This window comes from Podarcis cretensis, assembly GCF_951804945.1.
Source record: "Podarcis cretensis genome assembly, chromosome: 7".
NCBI classification, from domain to species: Eukaryota; Metazoa; Chordata; class Lepidosauria; order Squamata; family Lacertidae; genus Podarcis; species Podarcis cretensis.
In genome coordinates this window covers 35,188,758-35,204,137 of record NC_137176.1, presented here as the reverse complement: position 1 = coordinate 35,204,137, position 15,380 = coordinate 35,188,758, and the positions used below count along the sequence as shown (strand labels likewise).

General features: G+C 42.2%; 1 protein-coding gene and 1 long non-coding RNA gene across 4 annotated transcripts in view; both read right to left on the bottom strand.

Moving 5' to 3' along the window:
- Nucleotides 1–15,380, bottom strand: part of SLC66A2 (solute carrier family 66 member 2) — a 64,612-nt gene that overhangs the window by 16,691 nt on the left and 32,541 nt on the right. For 2 of the 3 annotated variants that reach the window (XM_079983827.1, XM_079983828.1), the window contains one exon: nt 2,391–2,607. The exons of the other annotated variant lie outside the window; for it this stretch is intronic. In XM_079983827.1, coding sequence (XP_079839953.1) covers nt 2,391–2,607 — 217 coding nt within the window. The remainder of the gene's footprint in view (nt 1–2,390; nt 2,608–15,380) is intronic. 3 annotated transcript variants of the gene reach the window in all.
- LOC307219894 lies at nt 10,602–11,194 on the bottom strand. The gene is made up of 2 exons (XR_013840647.1): nt 10,934–11,194; nt 10,602–10,780 (listed from the first exon to the last, which is right to left on the bottom strand). It is a non-coding gene; the product is annotated as an uncharacterized lncRNA (long non-coding RNA).

Genomic DNA, 15,380 nt, shown 5'->3' with positions numbered 1-15,380 from the left:
GGAAGTTGTAGAGTCCAACATCTGGAGGACAGTACATTAGCTACCATGCTCTTCAAATTTCACACAGCAAGCACCATTTCCTGCTAATATTGAATAAAGTCAAACCAGTGACCTCTCTAGTCAAATATTATCTGTTCTGGCTGACAGTGGCTCTCCAATTCTCAGGCAGAGGGCTTTACCATCACCCGCTACCCTTTTGTAACTGAAAATGTTGAGGATTGAACATGAGACCTTCTGCAGGCAAAGCCATTGCTCTTCCACTGAACTACAAAGTAACACCATCTCCTTCCAAAAAATAGAAAACAAAAAAGGGGTTCCTGCTTACTGAATTCACCACTCCTTTGAACATAAACAGCTACTTGAAAGAAACCACCCTAACTCTGAAAACTGTTCATATTTCAAAATTGTTCTCCTGTTTCATGCTGATGTAACAAAACGAAATAAAAAAGCAACAAAAGACAAAAGCAGACAGTTTCAGCCACCAGATTTCCCTGCATGTGCTGCCAACAACCATTAAAAAACCTCTCAGACCCATGACTCATCGGCTTCTGCTGGTGCACCTCATTCATAACTGCAATCCATTCATCAACACCAATGTGGCATTTAGTGATTAAATGAGGCTGGTTCTTTGCAATTCTTCTTTGAAAGAACATTCCTGAAGTGATTAAAAAAGAAAGAAAAGGCCCTCGCCTTGCATTAACCTTTGTAGAGCTCAAATCTTAATCAGCTTTTTTAAAAGACAAAGCAAAACAAAACAAAAACCACCGGACAAATGGCCATAAGAGAGTTGCCCAAAGTGTAAATAAGAAGTGGATCTCCAGAGTTTCGGAAAATAGTCTACATGGCCACGAGTGAGCTGATTAGCACACGCACAAAACAAAGCAACTTTGGAAGATAGAGTAAAATGGTTAGGCAAGGATGGGGAACCTATTGCAGTCCATATGCTGTTGAACTCCAGCTCCCAGCATCTCTGACCACTGGCCATGCTGCCTGGCCAACAACATCTTAGAGGTAGATACCCAGTTTCGGACACCAATACCATTTTATGAACTATCATCTTTCCTTTTCTCAGACATCACATTCTTGCAATATGTTAACATCCGGGAACTCTGAAATGCTGCATTTATTTCCTAGTTCTTTTAATCAGATGATGTCAAAGAAATTAAACATAATCTAACCACCAGTGATAAATTGAATCCTCTCTTAGAAAACAATTAACTTCCATTAAAATACTCATTTATAACAAGAAATGACTGGAGACTTACTGAAGTCCTGAGATGAATAGAAATTAAGCAATTCTTTACTTGATAGATGTTACTAATGTGCTATTCTGGGAGCTCTAGTACTTGGACGTCAAGATTAGAATGGTCATTAATAGAATTATAACTTCTCTGCCTAAATTCTCTGCTCTGCAACACACTCTACACCCAAAATGAGCTCCAGAGTCTTATTAAATAGCAACTGCAATGCAGATCATCTAAGTGGGGGCGGGGGAATTGGTTTCTAAGTGATGCAGGCTTTCCTTAGCATATATTCCAAAAGTATATTAAATTACTGGAAGATACTCCATCTGAGCTCACTTGGCAAGCTTCTCAGGCCTACAGTACAAGTATCAGTGGCCAGGACAATTACTATTCCTCATACACTTCACACATTTTTAACTTTTGGCTTATTTCCCTTCCTGTCCTTCTCATGAATTTCAGAGAAACTCCAGAAGCTGTAGAAAAGAAAACAGCTAGGTGGACTGGACTCTGGTGCACTCCGATTTTCAAATGTGTGTGTTTGCATGGGTAGATAGACACACTTGAAACCCCAGGGGGGTGGTGGGGTTAAAACTGCTTGGGAAAACAATTTCAAGCTGGAAATGGCTAACAAGAGAAAAGCTACACATATCCTGTGCCTCCACTTTGCTTCTCCTTATCAACCCTCCCCTCCTGGAAGCAGCTTTTTTCCTTTTCTGAAGGGGCCATCAAATGCAAGTTTGATTGCAATGTTGAATCTGGACACTGATGGACTCACAGATTTTCAAATGGATGTCCTGCATGTGAAACCCCAGGGTGGAGAGAAGGGTGAAGGTATAGGTAAATTACCATAACCCAATGGCCCTTTTAAAAAAGGAAAAGGCTGCTTCAGAGAAAGGGGGCAATAAGAGAAAGAAAAGTGGAGGCAGAAAAGTTCTGCAGCCCTTTTCCCTGTTTACCATTTCCAGCTTGAAATTACCTTTCCAAGCAGCTTTCCCCCCTCGCCTGCCCAGAGAGTTGTTGTGTTATTTTCCTATTTTAATCAAAGTAGTTCTGGGAAGGCTGCCGAAGCAATGAGAAATAATTACGTGTGTAAACAGAGCCAGAAACGTGACTGAAGTATTTTAAGAGACATGCATACCATCTTACCTCATTCCTTCCGTTGACCTATTCTGATAGTTACGATAGAGCTGAGGGATGCCCAGCATGGCTTCAGTGAACACGGCAAGGAAGCCCAGAGTTTCAACAAAGATAGTTGAGTCAAGAGAAAGGTAAGTGATGTATCCTGTGACTCCAGTGAAAGCCAGAACACATTGCACATAATCTGTAAACTTGTTCCAGTGCCAGAAATAGTTCAAGTCAAAATCTGAAAGACAATGTTCATATTTATAAATAATAAACAAAAGCTCAAAAATAACCAATTCAATCAATAGTCTTTGGACATAAGGGGGTGGGAAAGTAATATTAGAATACTCAAGCAATGTAAAGAAACCAGCACAAACACTAAACTGGGAGATAAACTTGAGAATTTGACACACACACTAACAAAAAATCATTAGTAACAAGCAGTGATAAGAAGGGTGAAGGTGGTAAAAACCAAGCATGTGGTGATGGATAAAACTTAGAATATGTTCATGGTACACTGCAGGGCAGCAGAATGAGGGATATTTAGATGACACAGGGTTCAGACACATGCTGCTATGATTTGCCACTAACCATGAGAAGGTTGCATCTGTATACATGAGAGAACAGAAAAGGGTGATCATAGTGCCAAAACACACTTTGCGTTATTTGTGAAAAGTATTTCAGCCCAATTCCAGAATCTACCTAGAATGCAGCCCTCCAGGCCTCTCTACCTTGTCCTTGGGACCCTCCCTTCTATTTCCAGGCCACATCCATGAATGGCCCTGCTCCATGCCCTCTTCAAGTGTTTTTGTCTGTTTTTGTATGGCGATAATAATGCTTGCTTGCTTGCTTGCTTGCTTATTTACTGACTTGCTCACTTGTATGGATGGGTGGGTGGGTGGAGAGGTGTAAGTATAGAAACCTCTGATTTTTGCATACCTGGAATGTAACCTACTGCATCCCTTGCTACAGCCAGCCCCCCCCCCCCCCAGCTCCATCTACCACTGGTATACAGACCTGGAAGGAAAAGTTCTGGAGGAAGTTACCCATCCCTGATTTAAGAAAAACAACAAGAGACTGAAACAAAAGCCATGCTGATAAAGCACTGAGATATTACCACAGAGTACCACGATCATGCCACAGAACGAATGGCCACCAACAGAGAAGTCTGAGAATCTCACACATACATTGTCTCACTTACAAATTCCCTTTTCAGTCAGTGTGGTTTATCTGGTCTTAGAGCTTGTTTAGAATATCTCCAGAGCCACGGTTTGGGGCATTGTACAAACGACCTTTGCAAAGAGATGCATGCACTCCCAATGATGGTACAGCTCACAAGCATATGTCCCCTTTCAAGGTACAGCTCATACAACTCTCTTTATCAGGAATGGGGAACCTGTGGCCCTCCAGGTGTTTTTGGACTCCAGCTCTCATCACTCCCACCCCAAATACCCAACGGTCAGAAATGATTCTCCTATCCCTGCTGTATGGGGGAATATGAGCAAGTTTGGTCAAAGGCCTGGAAAAGATGCCTTATGAGGAACGGCTAAGGGAGCTGGGCATGTTTAGCCTGGCATGTTTTCTTTGGTCCAGAATTGTATCTAAAGTTAGTGCACACTGATGGGCTTGTGCACATGTTACACTGGAATGAGAGGGAGATATTACTAGGTGCTTTACTGGAGAGAAATCAATTATCAAAGTTATGCTAAAAGCAGTCAAATGCATTCTTAAGGGTGCAATTAAACAGATGTATTTTTTAAAAAAATGCAAGTCTATTTTGGTGCATAATAATTTTTTTGCTCTGTTTCGGATATCACCAGCCCTTTCTTCCAAGAAGAAGTAAATAATGTCATGTTGCTTTCCAGAATTTCCTTCACCACTCCCTAATGTTGCTAATCTTTCCTCAGATAACTAAACTAGTATTTTAAATCATCACAAACAATAGGGTTTGAATATTCTGAAAAGCTGTTCTAAATAAGTCACGTTACATGGCAAAATAATTACTTCTAAATGCCTTGGGGAAATATAAATAAAATGATATAGCAAATGACACACCTGTGAAACATTGCTTCCAAAATTCACCCAATACCTTTGTGGCTTTAAAATATATTTTAAATGACTGCATCAGTCTAGATTTGGGATGATTGTTTAGCAGCAGTTTATTTAACCCTTCCGTTCTACATCTATGATGGCTAACAACTTTTTAATGATATAGATGTCCATAGAAAATGTAGACAAAGACCATAAATTGCACTGTTACAACTTTTAACACTTAACTTGATGTTCTCCAAACATTTAATTTCACTAATTTTGATGGATAATGTTTTAAGAGTGTTGAAGCATACTGTAAAAATAAATAGATTTTTTAAAAAAGATCTTGTCTTCTATAGAAACCAGGTTAAAAGAAGCAGTTGTGTACACACTACCAAAAAGAACAACCCAAAGCAGGTCTGAATGTACACTATCTCCTAAGAAGAACAGGCAAACAAGAGGAAATAAAAGACAACAGGGCAATACTGAAAGGAGTATTTGCTCGGAACATTAAAAATGGAAGGAGTTTCTTCTTCCTCCCTCCAAGTTCTACACAGATGAGCATTAACTTTCAGAGGGTAGCTATAACGAAACTCCCTACCCTATTACAGTCCAGTTACCAGCTGGCTATCTGCTCTAACAATATTTCAGAAAGCAGCATGCCAGATTCCATGTGCTTGTAACAGAAAAGCAGGCTTGAGGGGTCTGGTGAGTACCAGTTTAATTGTTGCCAAGTGGTCTGTGATAGCAGGGCTCATCAAACACGGAGGCAAGCCATGCACTTCAGCTTCCAAAAAGGGAAGCTGCGCTAACGATAGAAGCAAGAGAGGCAATCCGCTTTACATTTTTAAAAAGGAATAAAAGGCAGAATGGCACTGAAATCCTATCCCATGGGTTAGTGCGTGTGATCAATAGTTTAAAAGCCGATTAAAACTTCACTCCTTCTACACAATGGGGAGCTTGAGCAAAAGCCTCCGCCATATATTAGCCAATGTGTGGTGGGAGCAGCAGAATCATGTTGGCCAGCTCTACTCCTAATCTACACGCTGCAACATCTCCTGGCATCTGCAAGTTGAGAAGAAGATTGGCGAGGGAGCCCTCAAAGCTCAAAGCCTGTACACTTAGGGGGGGGGCAGCAGGGCCAGCACCTGGCACTCTTGAGCAGGTGCCAGGGCCACAGCACCTGTCAAAGCCTACATCTATGCCTGCTCTTGGCCCTCCTAACCGTGAACAGCCGTATCTAAGCTCTGTTTTAACTCCCAGAAATACCTGCAGCTTTGCATTATTCTGGGACACTGAGAAACCAACAACTCTTGCTTGGAGTAGGGCTGGGCGATATCTGTTTTTCAACATTGTGATATATCACCAACTAAACATAACGATTATACCGATATATCGCAATGTCTGAAATAAGGATGGAACTATGTAAAACAGGCTTCCTCAACCTCAGCTCCCCAGACGTTTTTGGCCTACAACTCCCATGATCCCTAGCTAGCAGGACCAGTGGTCAGGGATGATGGGAATTGTAGTCTCAAAAAATCTGGAGGGCCGAGGTTGAGGAAGCTTGATGTAGAGGCATTGGCTGGCTTCACAGCTTTTCCTGCACTGTGATTTTTGCATAGTGTGTGTGCACGTGCGCGCGCACACACACACACACACACACACACACACACAAATCATGAGTTATGCTATATCACCAGGTAAATAATTATGAAACCAATATCATAATATGGACTTCAAACCAGTTTTGGACAATATATTGATATATTGCCCAGCCCTAGCTTGGAGCACTGCCATTCCAGCCAAACAAGGCTGCTAGGACCATTGACAGGGAAAGCCACTGCCCTAGACCCCCTCAAGCCCAAAGCCAGCCCCAAATGGGGGTGAGGACAAGAGCACGGGACAAGCACATCCAATGGGTAAAGTGAAAAAGCGCAAGCTTGCTTCCTCGTTATTCACAGCTTCTAAGCACCATGAAGTTTGCCCAACCTCATCGTCTAAGCTGTACATCGGCTCCAGTCCACTTGGCAACCTCCCTTGGCTGTGTTTCATTGGAAAAGTGTCAAGAGATTCAGTCACAAATCTTCTACATACCTTGACGTTTGGCTTGTCTTCCTCTATCAATAAATAGGCAATTGCCAGGTCTAAATTAATGTATATTGAATACCAAACATCCTCTCTGAGGTTAGTCATAATACCATTAACTTTTCCTGCTTCAGTCTTCCTCCGTTACCCCACTCCTCCCTCTATGGGCCACTTCTACTCCAACACCTTGTGGTGTGAAGTAGAGTCTATGGGCTAATTCACAATATGAGCTGGCAAGAGCTGCTTTCCCAGACCACACTATACATTGTAATATAGGTGTGGTGAATTAATAATCTAAATCATAGTATTTTTTCCCCACTGATATGAAAAGGAACACCTGATTTCTCCCCCCCCCCCAAACACACACACACACACACACAAAACAACAACAACAACAACCCATATTGGTAAAATGGTTTGATGTTACTGAAGGTTTGATATAATTCACCAGCGAGCTGGCCTTTCAAAAGTGCAATGAAAAAGGCAAGAGAGACTTTGCACCAATTTTAGTTGCTAAGAGCACGCAAGCTCTTAGCTTTAGGCACTTCAACCAAAAACCACACGCACACACCCAAACACAGAGCTTTATAAAATGAGAAAGCTGCAAACTGCTCTGTCTGTTCCATCCAGGGTCACATCTCCAATACAGCAAGAAGAGGGGGGGTAGGGAGGAGTGGTGCAAAATGACCTGGCAACAAGCCCTCCCAAGAACCACACACAGACTGAAGTGAAGTCAAGATGACACTGGTTTGCAGTGAAGTTAAATAAGCCCCACAATGTGTATTCATGATGTTTTTTGCACAGCCACGTGCACAGAATTGCCACAGCACTCTTTCCTTCTTGCAAAAAGGAGCAACTGAAAGCACACGTATTGGCCTGGTTCATATGCCACGTTAAACTAAACGTGGTGCTGCAAGCTACTGAAATCGTGGGTATTCCTCCCCACTCCTGTGTAGCAGGAACCCCCCCCCCACCCCAATCATTCTGTTTGTACAAACTTCACACACATTCACACTCACACACTACATACGCTATGCTTCTGTTATAAATTCATAGAAAATCAACCATACATTGGATTTGCACTGTTCCACTTTTATTTTACTCCATGAAGGAAGGACTACAAAATGGGGCAGGTTTGATACAGGGCAGCCATAATCCCTTCAGCATCCCAGCACATACACAGGTGCCCTGCCCAGTTGCTATGCCAACCCTGATGGTCCCAGACAGAAGACAATCAAGATCACAAAGAACCTGCATATGGGAGTGGATTCAGCATGGACTGAAACAAAGGACACTGATCAGATCTTCCCTCAGGGGGCAGGAAACTGCAAACTCCCCTTTGTCTCCTGGAAGTTCCTGGAAGTGACTCAGGGGGAGGGGGGGAAGGAGGAACCAGCCAGGTGACAAGACACTCAGGTTACCACCACAACTCCTCCCTCAACTCCTCCTTTCTGTAATGTATGCATGATGTTTCTGGGGGTGGGCTAGACCTAGAGGAGGGGAATTTCAAAAGTTTTTATAAGACCTTGCACACTATTCTTCTGGGTCTTTCCTCTCTCCTGCACGTGAGGGGAATACCCTGTTGCAACAGTTCAATAAAGGCCAAGCCTACAGGCTGCTGTTTTGCTCCAAGTTATCCTGGTTGGTGTCTTTGTTTTGTCCAAGGGAGCCCTCGGATTTTTCCTGTAACAGTTTGGCGACCACGAAGGGACACTTGGTTCTCCTGCAAAGGTGAGAGGGGAGATAGAGGGGATCGGGCGCCACTGGGCAACCTTAGCCCAGGGATCCTTCTTCCTCTCCCTGCCTCCTCTTTGCGGGCGGTAATCAATCGTCACCAAAAGCCCAACCAGGGGGAGCAAAGGCGAGGTCAAGCCGGCTAAAAAGAAAAAGGATCCCGGGATCCGCGAGGGACATCAACGGACGTGAGTATGGTTCTGAAGAAAATACATTGGGAGGTGGGTGGAAGGTAACGTCTCCACAACAGCCAGATCTTTCTCCTTTATTTCCAACGTTACACCTACAAATCTCGAATCTCCCTTTCTCTTTCTCTCCCCGTTTTTCCTCTCGGAGCGTGGCCGGGAAAAACGTGGTGCTTATTGTTTCTCTGACGCCCTCTTTCGGAGTCGGCCAGAGGCGTCCCCTACGTATCTCTTCTTTTCTCCCCCGTTTTTCCTCTCGGAGCGTGGCCGGGAAAAACGTGGTGCTTATTGTTTCTCTGACGCCCTCTTTCGGAGTCGGCCAGAGGCGTCCCCTACGTATCTCTTCTTTTCTCCCCCGTTTTTCCTCTCGGAGCGTGGCCGGGAAAAACGTGGTGCTTATTGTTTCTCTGACGTCCTCTCTCGGAGTCGTCCAGGGGCGTCCCTACGAACCTTTTTCACTGTCCCTATTTATGCAAACAAAGCTGCCCCTCCTGCCTGGCGACCTTTGCTAGGGATGACCCGGGTACGTGAGAACGCAAGGTCATTTGTTTCCTTTCCAAACCTTCATTTTCTCGGGCCTTAATCTGGCATTGCACTGCGCAAGCGTCCAGTAGGGGTTCCGAACTTAGTCTCAACGGCTAGGCAGGAGGCTGTTGTGGAGGGTAGAGCGGGAGGTTCACAAATTGGGGCCCCACACTAGGATTAGTCTTGTAAACAGCGCTGAGGTAAAGGAATTCCGGGTAGAGAGACCCGTGGTTTAGTTTCCGGGCAGAGACCCGTGGTTTAGTTTCCGGGCAGAGACCCGTGGTTTGAGTTTCCGGGCAGAGACCCGTGGTTTGAGTTTCCGGGCAGAGACCCGTGGTTTTGTTTCAGGTTCAGGTTTGAGATTTCTAGAAATTAATTCGTGGTTTATAGATAAGTAGGAATTGTGTTAGTCAAGGATACTTCGAGCACTGAAAGGATCCTTTTTCTGTCCCCCCTTTCTTTCCCATTGCCCCTCCTCCCTTGTGTGTGTGCGTCCACTCTTTCTGTCTTTAGCGTACTTCGTTAATGAAAAGAAAAAAAAAGCCTAATAATAAGATATGAGAGGATGGGAGCTCACTAAACACCCTAGCTGGACCCCCTCCTGGCAACAAAGCTTCCTTGAAGCCTTTTTGCCCCAGAGAGGATTCTAATATGCCCCTCCAGCTTGTCATCTCCAATTGGGAAAAATAAAATAAAAATAAAGGGGCAAAATGGTCTTTCCGTACAAAGTACGAGACCATTGTAACTTTTAGTGGGTGGCTTAGGCCCACCACTTGGAACCCAGGGCACAGTGGCCACCCCAGGGATCCTTTAACAAAATCAGGGTTTGAACCCTTAGGGAGAGCTGAACACATCAAATTTGTGTTGTTAAACTAGAACCTAAAGCTAGAACATGAAACCATAAATTTAATGGTGCTCAGAAGGCAGTAGATATAATAGCCCAGCCTGGGAGCCCATGCATTTGAGATCTTAGTTTCTCAAAAAAAAAAAAAAAAAAAAAAAAAAAAAAAAAAAGATAAGAGATGTACTCAAAGATTTGGAAATATTTAAAGGGTTTGTGTTTACATTGGCTCCGGCATCCACAGACTGTTCTTAAATGCACATAGTTTTTAAATTGCAAGCATGCTTCGAAATTTTAAATCTAAGAAAGCCATGTTGGGCCTCATCAATCTTAAACAGGACCAAAAATAAATAAATAAATAAGAATCATTAGAATGAAGTGTGCAAATGTTTGTTCTTTGAGAGAGGCTCCAAGGAGTCTTCCTCCGAGTAGCTTGAGTGAGGAGCATGATTTTAAGTTGATGGTAGATAATGTTTTGTTGCAACTTTTAAGCTTGTGAGTCTACATCTGTGTTCCAGTCTTTTTTCCAGTATTTTGAAATGTGCTGTGAAGAAACTAATGTTTCTGCTGCAAAAGCCTAGTAGAGCCAACTGCTCTCTCTCAAGCTAAAATGCAGTGTGTGTATTTCATTAAGCATCTGCCTATGAAAATGTGTTCTTTCTAAGAAAAAAATTGGTATTAAAATTGGTATTAAATGTAGAGGCTTCCATAGCCAGCAAAATTGTCTATCTGAGTCCAGTCCTGATATCAGTCTCTATAAGACTTCCTGGCCTCTTTTCTTAGAAAATGCCCCCTTGTTTCATTCTGTCTCTTTCATGTTTTTTTTTTTTCCCCCTTCTCCTTCTTACTTCTGTGCCAGGTAAATTTACTCCCAAGTAAGCTTCCTTTAAAGGAAACTGCAAGGGGGGGCATAAATTAGGCTTACTATTCCTCTGCAAGTTCAGGAATAACTCACTTTTGTATTCCTTTTAAATCAAATCTATGGCTGTTTTAACTATGCTTTATAAGAGATCCTCTCCCTCTTAGGAAAAATGTTCACTTCAATCTTCCTTTAAAGATAATTTCTCTAGGAACTTGAAGGAAGCAAACTCACTCAAACTATCTCAAGATCTGCTAAAACGGTTCTGTGTAAAGTTGGCTACTTTTCTTTTCCTCTTCCTTAGTACATGATAGGAGCATAGATGTTTCCTTTCCCAGTTGAAAATCTACTTAAATGTATATGTCTTTCTGGTAGTACAAATCTTGCTGTGAAATCTTGCTGTGAACCCTATATTTTGGAGGGTTGGACTAGATGACCCCAGGGTCCCTTTCAACTCTCCCAATTTGGGGCTGTGTGGAAGGACATGTATCTGCAAGCATTGGAGGATTGAAGGGTAATTCTTAAATTCTGGTGTGGTGATGGAGTTGAAATTCAGCCTAGCTTTGCTCTTTAGTTTTAAAACGTGAGAAGTGAAGCCGTGATGTTTTTGAAGCACAACTGCTAATATCAAGCATTTGAGTGGTTACAGTGTTTATCATTTTGTCTACTATTTAAAAAAACCAGACTTCAAAGTCAATTCAAAGTTTAAGCACATACAAATACATATCGGCCTTGACCAATCCTGTAAATAAAGGGCAGGAAAATTTTGTCTGCAAATGGTAAGGCTGAAATGACTAAAATGTTAAAATAAATAAATAATAATAATAATAAAATCCTATTAATTCTGACTCTGGCCCTTTTTCCCCATATATAACGGCGTGGCAGATTGTTCCGCGAATGGCCAGAGGGATATTAGCCCTTTCCTGTACATAAAGGAAGCAGTCCTTTTTGCTTGGGCTACAATTGCTAACTTTATTGAATACTTTAATTGCTCAATTTCTCTTTTTTGTTTAAAAAAATCTAGCCCTATTTTTTTAAATCTACGCCTTACCCTTCATTTCCCTTTATTCAAATGGTAATTTAGCCAAAGATTTCAACATTTTCAATAGTATAAAAGGTTTGCTGAGACATGAACTCTGCACATGCACAGAGGCTAGATCAGCAAAAAAAAAAGGGGGGGGGAGAGAGATAGAGAGAGGAAGGAGGGGGAACTGTAGGGAGTGAGAGGAGCTTGGACTGAAGGGGGAAATTTATCCAAATTTCCTTATGTAAAACTTGGAGCCACTGAGGGAAATCACCCTTAATGTGTCTTTTGCTCCAGGGGCTTCGTAAGACAAAAGGTGTTAAGTACTGGACCATCAAAGTCAAGAGGTTGCCAAGTTTCAAATCTTAACATGATTAACATGCCAAATTCTTTTCACAGGTAAATATCAAAGCACTCCCCCCCCAAGGGATTTAAATCACAGACTTTGTGTGCATTTTAGGAACAGCATTTCCTGACAGGCTTCTCACATGAAATATTTTTTCCCTTTTAACAGGATATGTGAACCCCGATAACAAAGTGTTTGTCCCTTCTTTTCTCCCACAGCAACTTTCTTTCCTGTTCTGTGAAACAAGTCTGAATCCCTGCTGTATTAGTGACTTCCATCTCTTTGTGGCTTTGACGCTTTAAGTTACAAATAATCTCTTTTCATTTATTTAATCAGTTCTTCCATGATGTCTATGAAATTAATCGAAGCACAACCAAACATTGTTTGTGGATTGGTATTTGTTTACCTTTTTGCCTGAGTATTATTATTTTTCGTTCCTCATAGGTCATTGTGTGTGTGTTTTACTTTGGGGACATGTCCATCACATACTGAAAGTCATTTTAAGCCCTTTTCCATTGTTTTCTCATTCTTTCGGTCCAGTAGTAATCAGTGGTTTTGAGAATATCTTTGTATTATTTAATAATAATTCTTTTCTAAATCTGATGTCTTTGTGTCAAGTCTGTTTTCATCTGACTGGTAATCTAATTTTTGGCTTTCTTTTTTATTTTTTAACCTTTGTTGTATTTTTACAGTCCTCTTTCTATACATGTGGAGTAATTTTTAATTTAATAATATGAAAAACAACAACAACAACAACAAAACTAAGTGAAGGAAAGCAAACAAACTTAGCAGATAATAACAGTAATTATATGGAAATGTGATAATAATATTGAAATGAATAAAATGCTTAATCCGCAAAGATTTTTATTATTTGCAGCTTCCCATGGAAACTGAAGGACATCCTTTTGCCTTTCGCCCCTTCCCTTTTTTAACTGTCTTTAAAGTCCCCAAAACCCTGCCCCTTACAGGATATCTCTTCTACAAATGTGTTACTACAGATCCAATGAAAAGCTTCGCCACTACAAGACCTGCAACAGCATCAGACACCAAAGTTTTCAAAGTGGCCACAGCGATCTCTTTCAAAGGATATAGACTGCCGGGGGAGTGGGGCTGACAAAGGGGGGAGGAGTTGAATTGCAAGGACATTTTCTCACTTTTGAACCTCAAGATACATGCGTAAAAATATCACAATTGTCTCAAGATATGCAACTGATACTATTAGTTTGTTTTGTATTATGTGTTATTATGTAGGAATGTTGAAATGTGTCTGACAGTGTGTTATTTCCACAAATGGGGGGAATTGGGGCTATTTTTGTGGCTATTTTTGTCTGTAATTGTTTTTATGTTTAATGTCTTATTCCTTACACCCCAGTGGAGGATTCTCATACATTTTATGCTTTTTACAGATCAGGCTATTATGTAGTCCAATGTTTAGAATTAGATAAATTTATAACCACATTTAGTTGTTTCACCTCGCACTCTGCCAACTTCCCTACCCATTTTAAAAAATGCGCTAAAACTCACTTTACCAAGGAGAAGCTTCAGGAAGGTGTGTATGCTTTGGTTTAGCCGGAATAATCCCTTATAGAGTTAAATTGACTTATTTGGACAAGTGCCCTTTTAAGAATGGGCTTCTTTTAACAGATTGGTTTGAAAAGTTGAGAACCATGGGGCAAGATAAATTCAAATTGGACTCAGTTTGAATTGGGCAAGTGTATCCAGGCTGCAATTAGCTTTTTGGTCCTTAATGTGCAAGTGAGCAACTTCCCATGACTGCAAGACCAGAGCCTATAATGATAAAATCCCATAGAATGGCCAGGCAAGGACATTTCTCTCCTGATGTGCCCAAACTTGTGCCAGCTGTGGTGAGTGCCAGGCAACATGGTTAATATGAAAGCCCTAAGTGGATTCACCAGGGATTGCTACTACTGTTACACCAGGCCGGTGTGAGACCACAGAAGAGCTACTTTGACACCTGAGAACACAAAAATGGTGGGGGGCAAAGCAAACTGCATTTTTCAGTCATTAGTGGACCTTCCTGCTAAATGTAAAGCATACGCCACTATTGAGAAAATATTTATTCCAAGGTGCTAAAATACCACAAGTAACTGAGCAACAAAATATTGATTTTACGTGATATCCTATGTCTAACTATGTGCACTGTTACACTGTTACATTTCTATGCAAACATGGACACATGCATCTGGGAGGGAGAATAGCAGGTTAATATTTACCACTTTAAATTGTGCGGAGAAAAGGATTGCAAAGTAGCCACCTTTGCAATCTTATCTCCGAAGGGGGGAACTGTAGCAGGAACCCCCCCCACCCCAATCATTCTGTTTGTACAAACTTCACACACATTCACACTCACACACTACATACGCTATGCTTCTGTTATAAATTCATAGAAAATCAACCATACATTGGATTTGCACTGTTCCACTTTTATTTTACTCCATGAAGGAAGGACTACAAAATGGGGCAGGTTTGATACAGGGCAGCCATAATCCCTTCAGCATCCCAGCACATACACAGGTGCCCTGCCCAGTTGCTATGCCAACCCTGATGGTCCCAGACAGAAGACAATCAAGATCACAAAGAACCTGCATATGGGAGTGGATTCAGCATGGACTGAAACAAAGGACACTGATCAGATCTTCCCTCAGGGGGCAGGAAACTGCAAACTCCCCTTTGTCTCCTGGAAGTTCCTGGAAGTGACTCAGGGGGAGGGGGGAAAGGAGGAACCAGCCAGGTGACAAGACACTCAGGTTACCACCACAACTCCTCCCTCAACTCCTCCTTTCTGTAATGTATGCATGATGTTTCTGGGGGTGGGCTAGACCTAGAGGAGGGGAATTTCAAAAGTTTTTATAAGACCTTGCACACTATTCTTCTGGGTCTTTCCTCTCTCCTGCACGTGAGGGGAATACCCTGTTGCAACAGTTCAATAAAGGCCAAGCCTACAGGCTGCTGTTTTGCTCCAAGTTATCCTGGTTGGTGTCTTTGTTTTGTCCAAGGGAGCCCTCGGATTTTTCCTGTAACACCTGCAGCTGGTCTGGCTCAACCTTACGTCTAATCCTGGACTCATGGTTTGCTCCCCACAAATAAAGCATGAGTGGTATGACAAGAATAAATCTTGGTTACAAGCTCAGGGCTTGACTGCATAGAAGGAAACCATCAACCTAGATTTAGACATCACACGAAACCAGGCTATGGGTTAGTTCCTGACAGTGTGGAAGCACGAGTGGCAGAGGAGCAGAGTGCCCAGGGCCCAGGAGAGGGAGGTGCAACGGGTACATTGTACCCTTGCACAGGGTCTAAAAGGGGGCCAGATAGCAAAAAATTCCCTGGGACCTCAGAAAATGTTTGCATATACAGTGGTAC